This window comes from Hyperolius riggenbachi, chromosome 11 (assembly GCF_040937935.1).
Source record: "Hyperolius riggenbachi isolate aHypRig1 chromosome 11, aHypRig1.pri, whole genome shotgun sequence".
Classification (NCBI taxonomy): Eukaryota; Metazoa; Chordata; class Amphibia; order Anura; family Hyperoliidae; genus Hyperolius; species Hyperolius riggenbachi.
In genome coordinates, this window is record NC_090656.1 from 241,283,546 (window position 1) to 241,302,164 (window position 18,619).

Sequence of the window (18,619 nt, forward strand, 5' to 3'; positions counted from 1 at the left end):
CAGTGACATGACTATGTACTCTGTATAGTGCTGCAGAAGATGTCAGTGCTGTATAAATACATAATAATAATATGGTAGGACATTAGGCTATGACTATGGTAGGATTAGAGTGTGAGCTCCTCTGAGGACAGTCAGTGACATGACTATGTACTCTGTAATGTGCTGCAGAAGATGTCAGTGCTTTATAAATACATAATAATAATATGGTAGGACATTAGACTATGACTATGGTAGGATTAGAGTGTGAGCTCCTCTGAGGACAGTCAGTAACATGACTATGTACTCTGTAATGTGCTGCAGAAGATGTCAGTGCTATATAAATACATAATAATAATATGGTAGGACATTAGACTATGACTATGGTAGGATTAGATTGTGAGCTCCTCTGAGGACAGTCAGTGACATGACTATGTACTCTGTAATGTGCTGCAGAAGATGTCAGTGCTATATAAATACATAATAATAATATGGTAGGACATTAGACTATGACTATGGTAGGATTAGATTGTGAGCTCCTCTGAGGACAGTCAGTGGCATGACTATGTACTCTGTAATGTGCTGCAGGAGATGTCAGTGCTATATAAATACATAATAATAATATGGTAGGACATTAGACTATGACTATGGTAGGATTAGAGTGTGAGCTCCTCTGAGGACAGTCAGTGACATGACTATGTACTCTGTAATGTGCTGCAGAAGATGTCAGTGCTATACAAATACATAATAATAATATGGTAGGACATTACACTATGACTATGGTAGGATTAGAGTGTGAGCTCCTCTGAGGACAGTCAGTGACATGACTATGTACTGTGTAATGTGCTGCAGGAGATGTCAGTGCTATATAAATACATAATAATAATATGGTAGGACATTACACTATGACTATGGTAGGATTAGAGTGTGAGCTCCTCTGAGGACAGTCAGTGACATGACTATGTACTCTGTACAGTGCTGCAGAAGATGTCAGTGCTATATAAATACATAATAATAATATGGTAGGACATTAGACTATGACTATGGTAGGATTAGAGTGTGAGCTCCTCTGAGGACAGTCAGTGACATGACTATGTACTCTGTAATGTGCTGCAGAAGATGTCACTGCTATATAAATACATAATAATAATATGGCAGGACATTAGACTATGACTATGGTAGGATTAGACTGTGAGCTCCTCTGAGGACAGTCAGTGACATGACTATGTAGTGTACTCTGTAATGTGCTGCAGGAGATGTCAGTGCTATATAAATACATAATAATATGGGAGGACATTAGACTATGGCTATGGTAGGATTAGATTGAGAGCTCCTCTGAGGACAGTCAGTGACATGACTATGTACTCTGTAATGTGCTGCAGGAGATGTCAGTGCTATATAAATACATAATAATAATATGGTAGGATATTAGACTATGACTATGGTACGATTAGAAAGACTGCAGAAGATGTCACTGCTATATAAATACATAATAATAATATGGTAGGACATTAGACTATGACTATGGTAGGATTAGATTGAGAGCTCCTCTGAGGACAGTCAGTGACATGACTATGTACTCTGTAATGTGCTGCAGAAGATGTCAGTGCTATATAAATACATAATAATAATATGGTAGGATATTAGACTATGACTATGGTACGATTAGAAAGACTGCAGAAGATGTCACTGCTATATAAATACATAATAAATAATAAAAAAATATACATAGCTCATTAATGAGTGCATGTCTTTTACAGCAGATGAAGGAAACTTTGTGAAAGATGATGAAGACAGTCTTGGTATTCCGTATGACTATAGCTCGGTGATGCACTATGGAAGGTAAGCCAATGCTTGTTACATACATCTGCGTTGCATTGATAGATATAACTAGTAGAAGAACTTTAAAGAGAATCTGTAACCTATAAACCTCACATAAATAAACACACCAGACTGTAGGTTTTCATCTCCTGTCCCCCTCTGTCACATTTTTGCTGCTCCCCACCAGGATCCTGGACCAAAAAAAGCAGTTTTATAAATGTTTTTGTAAACAAAAAATATGGCTGCCAAACAGGAAGTTCATCATAATATTGCATGTTCCTGTAAACTGCATTACAGTTTCCATGAAAGGTTATATTATTGAGCAATACATTCAGCCATTAGAGTTTATTTCATAGTTTAGAAGAAGTTTTACCTTGTAAAGAATGCTGCAATCTTTAGTAGTGATTACTGATAGCAGGTCCGTGTCTGCATTCTGCAATAGTCTATGAGCTATGCTTCTCACAACTATCAGCTTTTATCAGTAGATGATACTGAGTTACTGAGAGCAGGGAATGTGTGAGCTCTGCTTTTCACAGTTTTCAGTGTGTGAGAGACTCAAAGAGACTCAGAGCAGGGCTATCAGTGTAACCCCCTCCTGTCTGTAAACAATTACAGCCACTTCCTCTTTGGGCCGACAAGCCTGGCAAAGGAGAGAAATTTTTATTTATTACAGCAATGGAGCAACTAAAATGGCTGCAGAAAGCCAGAGTACTTTAGAATAGATATAGGAACTTGTAGGATAGTAAAAAAGAAGGCTGACATTTTTGTTACAGAGTCTCTTCAAGGCCACTTAAAGGATACCTTAGCCCTTTTCAAAGTTTAAAATGAGGGGAGCAGGCCTGTATAGGAGGCTGTCCTCTAGGGATGGTCGCTGGATTCCGCGGAATTAAGATTTCCGCGATTCCGGACGGATCTTGGTGATTACGTTCTGACGGAATGGAATTGCTATATCACTATGGCAGAATTTCCACGGAAAAATTTGGAATTCCGCGGAATGCAATTCTTTTTTGCCACCAAACGAATTTCTACTCGACAGGCTTCCATATTCCCCCTCTTCCTCTCCTTCTCCTCCTTGGAGGATCTTGTCTTCCAGGGAATTGTAGGATTTCAAAAGCCAGCTCACATAGATTGGCGAGGAATCGACCCCAGGTCTAGTGATTGGAAGGCAGCTCTCCTCACCGCTATACCACCACCAACACTACATGCTGAAGCCAGCCTAGCATGTACCATTATGATATATCCAAGAGAAAAATGAGCTTGCTTAGGGATTTGTAGGATGTGAAAAGCCAACTCACATACATTGGCCAGGAATCGAACCCAGGCCTCCCGCATGGTAGGCTGCTATCCTAACCATTATACCACCAACACAACACACTACAATGCGACATGCTGAAGCCAGCCTAGCATGTAACATTGTGATATATCCAAGAGAAAAATTAGCTTGCATAGGGATTTGTAGGATGTCAAAAGCCAACTCACATACATTGGCCAGGAATCGAACCCAGGCCTACCACTTGGTAGGCAGCTATCCACGCCACTATACCACCAATACTACTTACTCCCACCTCCAAAAGACACACATACATCCCCATAAAATCATTCAACAGCAACTGCGTGCACAGTCTTTGTGGTACACAGTCTCTGTGGGACAATCGGTTAGCGCGTTTGGCTGTTAACCAGAAGGTTGGTGGTTCAACCCCACCCAGTCATGGCCTTGCCTTTTGTGTTCAACAGTTGTCTGCAGAGAACCCCAGATAGCCATGTAGATTCATATCTCCCTCTCTCTCTCTCTCTCTAGTAGGGTTGGTCACAAATTTCCGCAGAATTGTATTTTCCAGAATTTTGGGCGGAAATTCCGAAATTGCCTGTGAAATTCTACCCGTATCCGTTGATGGTTTTAAGCTGAAAATTCAGTTCAATGGGGGAGAGAGAGAGAGAAAATTTTTCTCTTGGGTATATCACAATGGTACATGCTAGGCTGACTTCAGCATGTAGCATTGTAGTGTGTTGTGTTGGTGGTATAATGGTTAGGATAGCAGCCTACCAAGCGGTAGGCCTGGGTTCGATTCCTGGCCAATGTATGTGAGTTGGCTTTTGACATCCTACAAATCCCTAAGCAAGCTCATTTTTCTCTTGGATATATCACAATAGTACATGCTAGGCTGGCTTCACCATGTAGTGTTGGTGGTGGTTAGTGTTGGGCGAACAGTGTTCGCCACTGTTCGGGTTCTGCAGAACATCACCCTGTTCGGGTGATGTTCGAGTTCGGCCGAACACCTGACGGTGCTCGGCCAAACCGTTCGGCCACATGGCCGAACTAAGAGCGCATGGCCGAACGTTCCCCGAACGTTCGGCTAGCGCTGTGATTAGCCGAACGGGTCACGTGGTTCGGACCCGAACGCGCTCTGATTGGCCGAACGGTCACGTGGTTCGGGTAAATAAATACCCGAACCACGTCATATCTCCGCCATTTGTCTGTGGGTTTAGCTTTGGGTAGGCAGGCAGGGTAGTTCGCGCTCCAGCCACGCTAGCCAGGGTCCCCCCCAGTCATTGTGTGTCGCAGCTGGGAACAGTAGTACACCGCTCGCTCAGCCACACTATATATAGCATTGTTTACTGCCACTGTGTACCTCGCTCAGCCACACTATATAGCATTCTGTGTACTGTTCTGTGTCTGCTGGGAACAGTAGTACACCGCTCGTTCAGCCACACTATATAGCATTCTGTGTACTGTTCTGTGTCTGCTGGGAACAGTAGTACACCGCTCGTTCAGCCACACTATATAGCATTCTGTGTACTGTTCTGTGTCTGCTGGGAACAGTAGTACACCGCTCGTTCAGCCACACTATATAGCATTCTGTGTACTGTTCTGTGTCTGCTGGGAACAGTAGTACACCGCTCGTTCAGCCACACTATATAGCATTCTGTGTACTGTTCTGTGTCTGCTGGGAATAGTGGTACACCGCTCGTTCAGCCACACTATATAGCATTCTGTGTACTGTTCTGTGTCTGCTGGGAACAGTAGTACACCGCTCGTTCAGCCACACTATATAGCATTCTGTGTACTGTTCTGTGTCTGCTGGGAACAGTAGTACACCGCTCGTTCAGCCACACTATATAGCATTCTGTGTACTGTTCTGTGTCTGCTGGGAATAGTGGTACACCGCTCGTTCAGCCACACTATATAGCATTCTGTGTACTGTTCTGTGTCTGCTGGGAACAGTAGTACACCGCTCGTTCAGCCACACTATATAGCATTCTGTGTACTGTTCTGTGTCTGCTGGGAACAGTAGTACACCGCTCGTTCAGCCACACTATATAGCATTCTGTGTACTGTTCTGTGTCTGCTGGGAACAGTAGTACACCGCTCGTTCAGCCACACTATATAGCATTCTGTGTACTGTTCTGTGTCTGCTGGGAATAGTGGTACACCGCTCGTTCAGCCACACTATATAGCATTCTGTGTACTGTTCTGTGTCTGCTGGGAATAGTGGTACACCGCTCGTTCAGCCACACTATATAGCATTCTGTGTACTGTTCTGTGTCTGCTGGGAACAGTAGTACACCGCTCGTTCAGCCACACTATATAGCATTCTGTGTACTGTTCTGTGTCTGCTGGGAACATTAGTACACCGCTCGTTCAGCCACACTATATAGCATTCTGTGTACTGTTCTGTGTCTGCTGGGAATAGTGGTACACCGCTCGTTCAGCCACACTATATAGCATTCTGTGTACTGTTCTGTGTCTGCTGGGAACAGTAGTACACCGCTCGTTCAGCCACACTATATAGCATTCTGTGTACTGTTCTGTGTCTGCTGGGAATAGTGGTACACCGCTCGTTCAGCCACACTATATAGCATTCTGTGTACTGTTCTGTGTCTGCTGGGAACAGTAGTACACCGCTCGTTCAGCCACACTATATAGCATTCTGTGTACTGTTCTGTGTCTGCTGGGAATAGTGGTACACCGCTCGTTCAGCCACACTATATAGCATTCTGTGTACTGTTCTGTGTCTGCTGGGAACAGTAGTACACCGCTCGTTCAGCCACACTATATAGCATTCTGTGTACTGTTCTGTGTCTGCTGGGAACAGTAGTACACCGCTCGTTCAGCCACACTATATAGCATTCTGTGTACTGTTCTGTGTCTGCTGGGAATAGTGGTACACCGCTCGTTCAGCCACACTATATAGCATTCTGTGTACTGTTCTGTGTCTGCTGGGAACAGTAGTACACCGCTCGTTCAGCCACACTATATAGCATTCTGTGTACTGTTCTGTGTCTGCTGGGAACAGTAGTACACCGCTCGTTCAGCCACACTATATAGCATTCTGTGTACTGTTCTGTGTCTGCTGGGAATAGTGGTACACCGCTCGTTCAGCCACACTATATAGCATTCTGTGTACTGTTCTGTGTCTGCTGGGAACAGTAGTACACCGCTCGTTCAGCCACACTATATAGCATTCTGTGTACTGTTCTGTGTCTGCTGGGAACAGTAGTACACCGCTCGTTCAGCCACACTATATAGCATTCTGTGTACTGTTCTGTGTCTGCTGGGAATAGTGGTACACCGCTCGTTCAGCCACACTATATAGCATTCTGTGTACTGTTCTGTGTCTGCTGGGAATAGTGGTACACCGCTCGTTCAGCCACACTATATAGCATTCTGTGTACTGTTCTGTGTCTGCTGGGAACAGTAGTACACCGCTCGTTCAGCCACACTATATAGCATTCTGTGTACTGTTCTGTGTCTGCTGGGAACAGTAGTACACCGCTCGTTCAGCCACACTATATAGCATTCTGTGTACTGTTCTGTGTCTGCTGGGAATAGTGGTACACCGCTCACCCGCCACTGTATAGCATTGTGCTCTGTGTCGCTGCTGGGAATAGTGGTACACCGCTCACCCGTCACTGTATAGCATTGTGCTCTGTGTCGCTGCTGGGAATAGTGGTACTGTATAGCATTTCTGTACTGCCACTGTACTGCTGCCAGTCAGCGTGTACTGTAAGGATAAGTGAAATGAGGAAGAAATCCGGTGAAAGAGGGAGGGGCAAGGGAAGAGGTGTTTCCCCTGACGGTTCACGTACAGGCCACAGGGGAGCACCCAAGAAAACCCACTCAATACCGCCCATGTTGTCCAGGACAACAACCCTCACAAATCCAAAAGAACAGGACCAGATAATTACTTGGATGACCTCTCAAGCGTCCAGCAGTGGGTTAAGCAGCACCAGCACATCACGCACGAGATCCGAGTCCTCAGCCAGTTACAAGGAGCCAGTGGGCACAAAGCTGACACAACCGGCAGCGACACCACGCACACAACTGCCAGATAACCAGTCCGATGAATTACCTCAGGACACAATGGGGTATTCGCAGGAGCTATTCCCAGCCCAACAAACTTCCACCTTTCAAAGGTCAATGGAGGAACAGCCAGAAATGTTGTGCCTGGATTCACAACCGTTAACTGTGGGAAATGCACCGCGCACTGAAATACAAGGCGAGTCCGAAGAGGACTCGGAAACCCAAATCCCAGAGCAATTTGGGCAGGAGGGGTTGCAATTGCAGGAGGTCGGCCGACAAGATCTGGAAGACGACGTTGGAGTGTGCTGCGCAGAGGTTGTTGTGGGGAGCTCTACTCCACGGCGGCGGCCCACAATGACATATGACGAGTTTGAGGAGATGGAAGAGGAGGGTATGGACAATGTGGACAGAGACCCAGATTTTGTTTGTGAACGAGAACATCGCCGTCGTAGCAGCAGCACAGATGAGTCTGTTGAAGAACCCACTGCTGCACGAGCTCGCCTTGTGCCACAAGGTAGGCGGCGCGCAATTTCAGGCACCACAAGCGTGGAAGTTCAAGTGAGAGGCAAAAGAGGAGCAAACAGAAATCGCCAGCAAGGAGGCAGGTGCTCCAAAGTCTGGGCTTTCTTTGAAGACTGCACTGAGGATGTTACCATGGCGATTTGCAAGGTGTGCAAGACCCGCCTGAGCAGGGGGAAAAGTATTAACAACCTCTCCACCACCAGCATGAGCCGTCACATGCTATCCAAACATCCCACTCTTTGGGCAAACGCGTCAGGACAGGGTACCAGAAACAACACTGCCTCCCTTGGGTTCACCAGACCCGCCTCAGCAGCAGCAGTAGCCCAGCCATTGCGTGGTTCACAACATTCACAAACATCAGACGACGCTGACACTGTCACTTTCCGGAGTAGTGCTCTTGAGGTCTCCCAGTGTTCTTCAAACACAACAACCAACAGCCCTTCCGTGTGCAGCGCTACGGTTCAGTTGTCTGTGTCGGAGATGTTTGAGCGCAAGAGGAAATTGCCAGCAAATGACCCCCGGGCCGTGGCAGTAACAGCCAGCATAGCCAAGCTTCTGGCCTGCGAAATGCTGCCATATCGATTGGTGGAGACAAACAGTTTAAAGGGCATGATGTCAGTGGCCATCCCACGTTACGTGGTTCCCAGCCGCTACCACTTTGCACGCTCTGCAGTGCCTGAGTTGCATGAGCACGTGGTCAGCAAAATAACCCGAAGCTTGAAGAATGCCGTTGCCTGCAAGGTTCACCTCACCACTGACACCTGGACGAGTGCGTTCGGCCAGGGTCGATACATCTCCCTTACCGCGCACTGGATGAACCTTGTGGAGCCTGGCAGCGATTCCTCACCTGCTACGGCACGGGTGTTGCCCACGCCACAAACAGCTGCACCGCCGTCCCTCACACTGGATAACAGCAGCACCTACCTCTCTGACTCCTTCTCCTCCAACGCATCTCAAAGCTGTACCTCATCCGGAAACGCTAACCCAGCAGCAGTAGGATCGTGGAAGCAGTGCAGCACAGCTGTTGGCATGCGTCAGCAAGCGTTGCTGAAGCTAATCTGCCTTGGGGATAAGCAGCACACAGGGGAGGAAATTTGGAAGGGAATAAAGGAACAGACGGATTTGTGGCTGGCACCGCTGGACCTGAAACCGGGCATGGTTGTGTGTGATAATGGGAGTAATCTCATTCGCGCTTTAAGGTTGGCTAAGCTGACACACATCCCTTGCCTGGCGCACGTGATGAACCTAGTAGTTCAGCGGTTCCTGAGGACATACCCAGGCGTGGCCGATCTTCTGTTGAAGGTGCGTCGAGTGGCCAAACATTGTAGAACTTCCAGTACTGCTTCGGGGGCACTCGCCAAGATGCAGGAGCGCTTCAATCTCCCCCACCATCGCTTGCTGTGTGATGTCCCTACGCGCTGGAATTCTACGCTGCACATGCTAGCCCGCTTTTGCGAGCAGAAGAGTGCAGTGGTCCAGTACATGACGGCGCAGTACCGAGGCGCATCCGGCCAGCTGCCAAGCTTCTGTGGATCCGATTGGGCCAACATGTTGGACCTCTGCCAAGTCCTCCAAAATTTTGAGCAATCCACGTTGCTTGTGAGCAGTGACAACTCTTCAGTCAGCATTACCATACCACTGCTGTGTTTACTGAAGAGGTCGATGTTAAAAATCAAGGAAACAGCTGTCATGATGCAACTGGGGGAATCTGAAGGAGAAAACGATCAGCGTGATGGTACCAACATCAGGCCATCCGCCTCAGGGAATGCTGGCCCCAGCAGCTATGACGAAGAAGAGGAGGAGGAACAGCTGGAGTTGGAGCAGGAGTTTCATGCCACCACTGACGAGGGCCAGAGCGGTGCACGTTGGACTTCCACAATTCAACGCGAATGGTCAGCAGAAGCAGACCAGGAGGAAGGTGACGACTATGATGCATCACAACAACTATCACAACGCTCACAAGAGGATGATGAGGATTCTGGTGGGACTCTGGCACACATGGCTCAATTCATGCTAGACTGCATTGAACGTGACCCACGCATTGTGCGCATTCTGGACAACACCAATTACTGGGTTTATACCTTTCTGGATCCACGGTACAAACACAATGTTCCAAAACTGCTTGAAGAAAGAGTCAGACAGGTCAAAATGGAAGAATACCAGCAGGCCCTTGTGGAGACTTTAGAGAGGAGATTGACATCCTCCCCCTCCTCTAGCCAGTTGTACGCAGACAGACTGACTTCCGCAAACCCAGGACGACCAGGAGGGCAGCAAACAACGCAAGCCGCAGCTAGTACCCAAAAGGGAATGGTATCGGCAGTGTCCTTGGAGTGGGAAAATTTTCTGACACCCATGCAGCAGCAGCCCACTGAACAGCAAGCGTGCAGATCCACCTCCAACACCGATCGCCTGGAGAAGATGGTCAAGGACTACATGTCAGATGACGTAGCTGTGTCTAACAATCCATCTGCACCCTTCAACTATTGGGTATCGAAGCTAGACACCTGGCACGAACTGGCAATGTACGCAATAGAGGTGCTGGCTTGCCCGGCAGCGAGCGTTATGTCGGAACGCTGTTTCAGTGCTGCCGGAGGCATCGTCACAGATCGGCGTATCCGCCTCTCCACAGAAAATGCAGACCGTCTGACTCAAATTAAAATGAATCAATCCTGGATTGGAAACGACTACGCAACACTCCAGGACCCCAACCAAGTAACATGACCAATGAACATCTGGGATGGTTTAGCGTTTCCGGTCCCTGTTTATTGAACCTCTCATCTGTATTACACTTATGACTGCATGGCGGCAAAAAGCATTGCTATATCCGCACGCTTTTTGTCCTCATGCAAGGCCTGTGTTGTTGTGTCTCAAAAAGCTTGGCCTTCTCCTCCTGCGCCTGCTCCTGTTCCATCACGTCTGCTGCTGCTGGGTTAGCATTTCCAGTCCCTGTTTATTGAACCTCTCATCTGTATTACATTTATGACTGCATGGCGGCAAAAAGCATTGCTATATCCGCACGCTTTTTGTCCTCATGCAAGGCCTGGGTTGCGTCTCAAAAAGCGTGGCCTTCTCCTCCTGCGCCTCCTCCTGTTCCATCATGTGTGCTGCTGCTGGGTTAGCGTTTCCAGTCTCTGTTTATTGAACCTCTCATCTGTATTACATTTATGACTGCATGGCGGCAAAAAGCATTGCTATATCCGCACGCTTTTTGTCCTCATGCAAGGCCTGTGTTGTTGTGTCTCAAAGCGTGGCCTTCTCCTCCTGCGCTTCCTCCTGTTCCATCACGTGTGCTCTGTGCTGCTGCTGGGTTAGCGTTACCGGTCCCTGTTTATGGAACCTCTTCTCTTTATTACATTTATGACTGCATGGCGGCAAAAAGCATTGCTGCTATATCCGCACGCTTCTTGTCCTCATGCAAGGCCTGGGTTGTTGTGTCTCAAAAAGCGTGGCCTTCTCCTCCTGCGCCTCCTCCTGTTCCATCACGTGTGCTCTGTGCTGCTGCTGGGTTAGCGTTACCGGTCCCTGTTTATTGAACCTCTTATCTTTATTACATTTATGACTGCATGGCGGTAAAAAGCATGCTATCCGCACGCTTCTTGTCCTCATGCAAGGCCTGGGTTGTTGTGTCTCAAAAAGCGTGGCCTTCTCCTCCTGCGCCTCCTCCTGTTCCATCACGTGTGCTGCTGCTGCTGCTGGGTTAGCGTTACCGGTCCCTGTTTATTAAACCTCTTATCTTTATTACATTTATGACTGCCTGGCGGTAAAAACCATGTTACCTGTGCAAAGAAACATGACATTTTCAGCATTTAAAAGACAATTTTTCCTTTGAAACTTTACAATCAATTTTCTCAAAAACTATAAGCTCTTTTTGCTAAATTTTTTTTTCCTCTTGTACCCACTCCCAAGGTGCACATACCCTGTAAATTTGGGGTATGTAGCATGTAAGGAGGCTTTACAAAGCACAAAAGTTCGGGTCCCCATTGACTTCCATTATGTTCGGAGTTCGGGTCGAACACCCGAACATCGCGGCCATGTTCGGCCTGTTCGGCCCGAACCCGAACATCTAGATGTTCGCCCAACACTAGTGGTGGTATAGAGGTGAGGAGAGCTACCTACCAAGCCCTAGACCTGGGTTTGATTTCCAGCCAAGGTATGTAAGCTGGCTTTTGAAATCCTACAATTCCCTGGAAGACAAGATCCTCCTCCTCCGAAGGAGAAGGAGGGGGAGGAGGGAAGGGAAAAAGAACTTAGGGTATAGCTAATAGGTTCTATCAGCTACCACTTAGCATTAACCACTTCCCAACTGAGGGGTTTTACCCCTTCAGCATCCGAGCAATTTTCTCCTTTCAGCGCTCCTTACATTCATTCCCCTATAACTTTATCATTACTTATCACAATGAAATGAACTATATCTTGTTTTTTTCGCCACCAATTAGGCTTTCTTTAGGTGGGACATTATGCCAAGAATTATTTTATTCTAAATGTGTTTTAATGGGAAAATAGGAAAACATTTGGGAAAAAAACATTAATTTTCAGTTTTCCGCCATTATAGTTTTTAAATAATGCATGCTACTGTCATTAAAATCCATGAAATGTATTTGCCCTTTTGTCCCGGTTATAAAACCATTTAAATTATGTCCCTATCACAATGTTTGGCGCCAATATTTTATTTGGAAATAAAGGTGCATTTTTTCAGTTTTGCGTCCATCCCTAATTACAAGCCCATAGTTTATAAAGTAACAGTGTTGTACCCTCCTGACATAAATATTTAAAAAGTTCACTCCCTAAGGTAACTATTTATGTATTTTTTTTAATTGTAAATTTTTTATTTTTTTTTAATTACAAAAAAAAAATGGGGAGTGTGGGAGGTAATGAGTTAATTTTTTTCTGTATAAGTAATGTATGTGTATGTGAAAAATAGTGTAGGGTGTAGTTTTACTATTTGGCCACAAGATGGCAACAGTAATGCGACCTCCAAGCGTCCTTCCGGACGCTCGGAGGAAGTATAAAGAGGCTGGGATTTTTTTTTTCTTTTACAATGATCGCGCTGCTCAGCGGAAAGCAGCCGATCATTGCTGGGGGCAGAGATCAACGAACGGGAATGTATTTTCCCGTTCATTGATCTCCGGGCGAGCGGGCAGCGGCGTGATTACCAGCGGGAGTGCGAGCGGGAGCGCGGACAGCGGCGGCAGCGGCGGTAGCGGCGGGGGGTGCGTATATCTACGCTCCGGGCGGGGAAGTGAAGTCCAAAGGAGCGTAGATATACTGTACGCGGGCGGGGAACTAGTTAACAAGGGTTCATTTGCAACTACTTTACTTTTTCCGCCAGAATCCGGAATTCCACGGAATTTTGCAAAAATCCGGCCGAAATTTCATAGCGACGGAATAAATCGCTGGCGGAATCCGCAAATTCCGGCGGAACAGAATTTGCTCTTTCCGATCATCCCTACTGTCCTCATGCCCACCACTCCCCCCTTTCTTCTCCGCGCTCCCTCCGTTATGGACAAATGTCCCCCCTTAGCTACTTCTAGATTGGGAGGGTCAGTGAGCATTGGACTGGGGAAGAGTCTGTGTGCATGGATAGGGAACTGGCTAATGGACAGAAAACTAAGAGTTGTGGTCAATGGATCGTACTCAAAATGGGAGACTGTTAGCAGTGGGGTCCCACAGGGGTCTGTACTGGGTCCAGTGTTCTTCAATTTATTTATTAATGATCTAGTAGATGCAGTAGTGAGCTTGTTGCTATTTTTGCAGATGATACAAAATTGTGCAGAATCATCAACTCTCAGGAAGATAGTGTCATATTGCAACAGGATCTGGATAGGATGGATATATGGGCACATAAATGGCAGATGAAATTCAATGTTGAAAAATGTAAAGTCATGCATTTTGGTCGTACCAATGGGCTAGCACCATACAAAAAAAATGGGATACAGTTGGGGACATCAAACTTGGAGAAGGACTTAGGAGTACTCATCGACAACAAGTTAAATAATCGTACTCAATGCCAAGCCGATGCAGCTAAAGCTAACAAAATTTTGGGATGCATTAAAAGGGAAATAAAAACTCGAGATGCCCGCATAATATTGTCCCTGTTTAACTCTCTAGTAAGGCCACATCTGGAATATGGAATTCAGTTCTGGGCACCACATTACAGGAAAGATATTGCAGTTTTAGAGCAGGTGCAGAGACAAGCAACAAAATTGATACGTGGGATGGAAGGTCTCGCTTACCAAGAAAGGTTAGATAAACTGGGTTTATTTAGTCTAGAAAAAAGACGCCTTAGAGGAGATCTAATTAACATGTATAAATACATGAGAGGGCAATATAAAAGCTTGGCAGATGAGCTTTTTGTCCCTAGGCCTTCTCAAAGGACTAGAGGACATGATCTGTGCATGGAGGAAACATGTTTTAGCCATTTATTTAGGAAAGGATTCTTTACAGTAAGAGTGATTAAGATGTGGAATGCATTGCCACAGGAAGTCGTTATGGCAAACTCTATAGCTGCATTTAAAGGGGGCTTAGATGGCTTACATGGCTACAATTACTAGGTAATGCCTAATGATGTTGATCCAGGGATTTTATCTGATTGCCATCTGGAGTCGGGAAGGATTTTTTCCCTTTAGGGGCTAATTGGACCATGCCTTGTAAGGGTTTTTCGCCTTCCTCTGGATCAGCAGGGGTATGTGGGGGACGGGCTGGAGTTGTACTTTATACTGGTTGAACTCGATGGACGTATGTCTTTTTTCAACCAAAATAACTATGTAACTATTGTGCGGGCACTAATCCCATGACCGGGAGGTGTGACATGGTGCGCATGCGCAGAGTGCTTGCTGGAAGTAGCTTCAGGGGGGGACATTAGACTATAACAGAGGGGACGCGGAGGAAATTGGGGGGAGCCTCCTACACATGCCTGCTCCCTCCCTTTTATATTTTGAAAAGAGCTAAGGTATGGCGTCGCATGCCATTGCCACTCAATGAAACAAGTGTAAATAGGGCCTTATTCAAAACTGAACTTTATTCCCCTCAGTAGCTGATACTCCCTTTCCCAGGAAATGCATAAAGGGGTTTGTATGGCCGATATTGAGGTGAACCCCTCCCACATTGTGATGTTATTGCCATGGCCATGACTGTTTCCTACCTGTGAACGTTGTTGCCAATTGCCAAGCAGAGGCAGTATCTGCCTCTGTATGTGTGTGTGTGTGTATATATATATATATATATATATATATATATATATATATATATATATATATAAATAATTAGCTGGTCGCCCGGCGTTGCCCGGGTATGTAATTGGCTAGTGTTAGCTCTGTCCACTTTTTCTAATCCTAACACAAAGGTTTTCTTTCTTAAAACAGAAAGAATTTGCAATAATTCAGGTTGGAGTGAGCGTGAGATGTCTCCCATGATGCAACACTGCTGAATATATGCAAATTAACCATTGTTACCCTTAGAAGCTAAACACACCTCCAGAACCGCTGGAATGCAATGATGTGTCAGCTTGTTAATTTGTACAGAGCCATAATAATCCAACATGCATACAGACTGTTTTGGATTGTTTGATCCTCATCAGTGCATGGCATAAATTAATTTGGCTCTATGCAGTAGGGCTTGTAACACCGAGAGGTACAGACTAACCAGCAAGCTCATGGTGACCCAGAACTCATTGGAGTGTGTAAGGATCTAAAATGGTCCTAAAAGCCCCCTTACTAAGATGTTAAGAAAAAGAAAAGTTTGCTTTCATAAAACAGAAAGAATGTGTGATAATTCAGGTTGGAGTGAGCTTGAGATGTCTCCCAGGGCATCACTGCTGAATATATGCAAATTAACCATTATTACCCTTAGAAGCTAAACACACCTCCAGGGTAACAGTGTAAGGCCGCAGTTTACATTTTCCAGGGAAATTTGTATTTGTCTCTTTTTGGTTATGGGAATACTTTATTCCAGGTAATGTACTTTGTGTGTGCCAAATTTCATTGTGTGTGTGTGTGTGTGTGTGCGTGCGTGTGTGTATGTGCCGCGATCACTCGAAAACGGCTTGACCGACTTGAACGAAACTTGGTATACAGATGCCTTACTACCTGGGATGATATGTTCTGGGGGTCTCGCGGCCCCCGTGCACACCTGAGCGAAGCTACAAATAGCCAATCACATTTCACCCATTCATGTCAATGGAAAAATGTAAAAGGCTGCCATTCTCACAGTATTCAAGCCAGAGTCCCCACACTTGGCACAGTTTGTCACTTGGTGACCGAGGTTACAAATCCAGGAAAAGTGGGCAGAGCATAAAACAGCTAATCAAATTTCAGCCATTCATTTTTAATGGGAAAATGTAAACTGCAGCCATTCTTACACTGTTAATCGCAGGGGTCTCAAACTTGGCACACTTGGTCACTTGGCCACTGGGTGAATGGAAGATTCAGGACAGTAGGTGGAACCTACAATAGCTAATTAAAATTCACCTATTGTTTTTTAAGGGGAATATTTAAACTGCTGCCATTCTTACACTGTTAATGGCAGAGGCTTCAAACTTGCTACATTTAGTCATTGGATAACTGGGGTCCAAATTCACTAAAGGGGCGGGGCCAAAACCAGCCAATCAGATATCCTTGGTGGATAAACTGCTTCCATTCACACATTTTTGATGCCAGGAACCTGAAATCTCACACACTTGGCCATTGAGTGACTGAGTGTCAAGGTTCCAAAAAGTGGGTGGAGCCAAAAACAAATTTCAATAGGAAAATATAAACTGCAGCCATTCTTACACTGTTAATGGTAAGGTTGTCAAACTTTGCACAGTTGGTCACTGGGTGACTGGTATTAATATTCAGGAAAATGGGTGGAGCCTACAACAGCCAATCAAAATTTACCTGTTGATTTTCAAGGAGAATATTTAAATTGCTGTCATTCTTACACTGTTAATAGCAGATGCCTCAAACCTGGCACAGTTGGTCACTGGGTAACTGGGGGCTCAAATACAGAAAGGGGCGGAACCACAAACAGCCAATCAGATTTGTTTAATTTCAATGGGAATATACAAATTGATCGGACCCCAAAAGCTCATAAACTTGGTCATTGAATGACTGTATGTCAAGGTTAGAAATAGTGGGCGGAGCCAAAAACAACTAACTTCTTACATGGGAAAATGTAAACTGCATCCATTCTTACACTGTTATTGGCAGGGTTCTCAAACTTGACACAGTTGTACACTGGGTGACTGCAATTGCTATTCAGAAATGTGGGTGGAGCCTAAAACAGCCTATCCAAATTCATCTATTGATTTTCAAGGGGAATATTTACATTGCTACCATTCTTACACTGTTAATGGAAGAGGCCTCAAACCTAAAACAGTCATTGGGTGACTGGGGTCCAAATTCACTAAAGGGGGTGGAGCCGTAAACAGCCAATCAGATTTGTTAGATTGATTTCAGCCATTCTGTTATTGGCAGGGTTCTCAAACTTGACACAGTTGGTCACTAGATACCTGGGATTAATACTCATGGAAGTGGGTGGAGTTAAAACAGCCAATCAAAACTCACCTATTGATTTTCAAGGGGAATATTGAAACTGCTGCCATCCTTACACTGTTAATGGCAGAGGCCTCAAACCTGCTACAGTCAGTCATTAAGTGACTGGGGTTCAAATTCACTAAAGGGGTGGAGCCACAAACAGCCAATCAGATTTATTTGCTGGATAAAATGCTTCCATTCACACCATTTTGATGCCAGGAACCCGAAAGCTCAAAACTTGGTCATTGTGTGTCAAGATTACAAAAAGTGGGTGGAGTCAAAAACAGATTTCCCTGGGAAAATGTAAACTGCAGCCCTTCTTCACTGTTAATGGAAGGGTTCTCAAACTTTGCACAGTTGGTTACTGGGTGACTAGGATTAATATTCAGAAAAGTGTATTGAGCCTAAAAAAGCTAATCAAAATTCACCTGTTGTTTTTCAAGGGGAATATTGAAATTGCTGCCATTCTTGCACTGTTAATGGCACAAGCCTCAAACCTGGTACAGTTGGTCATTGGGGTTCAAATTCAAAAAAGGGGATAGGGCCACAGCCAATCAGATTTGTTTCATTTTACTGTGAAAATACAAATTATTGATGTCAAGGACCCCAAAGCTCACAAAATTGTTCATTGAGTGACTGTCTCCAGTTTACAAAAAAAGTGGGCGGAGCCAAAAACATATTTTACTAGGAAAATGCAAACTGCAGCCATTTTTACACTGTAAATGGCAGGGTTCTCAAACTTTGCCCAGATGATCACTGGGTGACTGAGATTAATATTCAGGGAAGTGGGTGGAGCCTATAATAGCCAATCAAAATGCATTTGTTGATTTTCAAGGGGAATATCTGAATTGCTGAATAGCAGATGTCTCAAACCTGCTACAGTTGGCCATCGGTTGACTGGGGTGCAAATGCAGGAGAGGGGAGGAGCCACAAACAGCCAATCTGATTTGTTTGTGAGCTTTGGGGTCTTTGGCATCAATAGTTTGTATAGTCCCATAGAAATCAAACTTGGTCATTAAGTGTTTGTGCGTTAGGGTTAGGAAAAGTGGATGGAGTCAACACCAGCCAAATACATACCCGGGCAACGCCGGGTCATCAGCTAGTATATATATATATATATATATATAAATATATATATATATATATATATATATATATATATATATATATATATATATATATATATTGAGGAAACAGCAACACCAACAAAACATTTGTTAAGCACTTTTCTCCATTAGGACCCAAAGCACATACGCCTGTCTCAAATCAGCACACGGTGATGTGTACAGGGGAAATATTATGTGATCATAAATGCAATACAGTGGCATAGTAGTTAGCGCTCTCGCCTTGCAGCGCTGGGTCCCCGGTTCAAATCCCAGCCAAATCAACATCTGCAAGGCGTTTGTATCTTCTCTCTGTGTCTGTGTGGGTTTCCTCCGGGTACTCTGGTTTCCTCCCATATCCTAAAAACATACAGATAAGTTAA

The 18,619-nt window shown here is 45.2% G+C and overlaps 1 protein-coding gene across 4 annotated transcripts in view; it reads left to right on the forward strand.

Annotated features, from left to right (window-relative positions):
* LOC137538746 (low choriolytic enzyme-like) overlaps positions 1-18,619 on the forward strand; it is a 1,161,243-nt gene that overhangs the window by 1,021,283 nt on the left and 121,341 nt on the right. For 3 of the 4 annotated variants that reach the window (XM_068261057.1, XM_068261060.1, XM_068261058.1), the window contains one exon: positions 1,737-1,818. In XM_068261057.1, coding sequence (XP_068117158.1) covers positions 1,737-1,818 — 82 coding nt within the window. The remainder of the gene's footprint in view (positions 1-1,736; positions 1,819-18,619) is intronic. The other variant, XM_068261059.1, reaches the window with a different exon arrangement.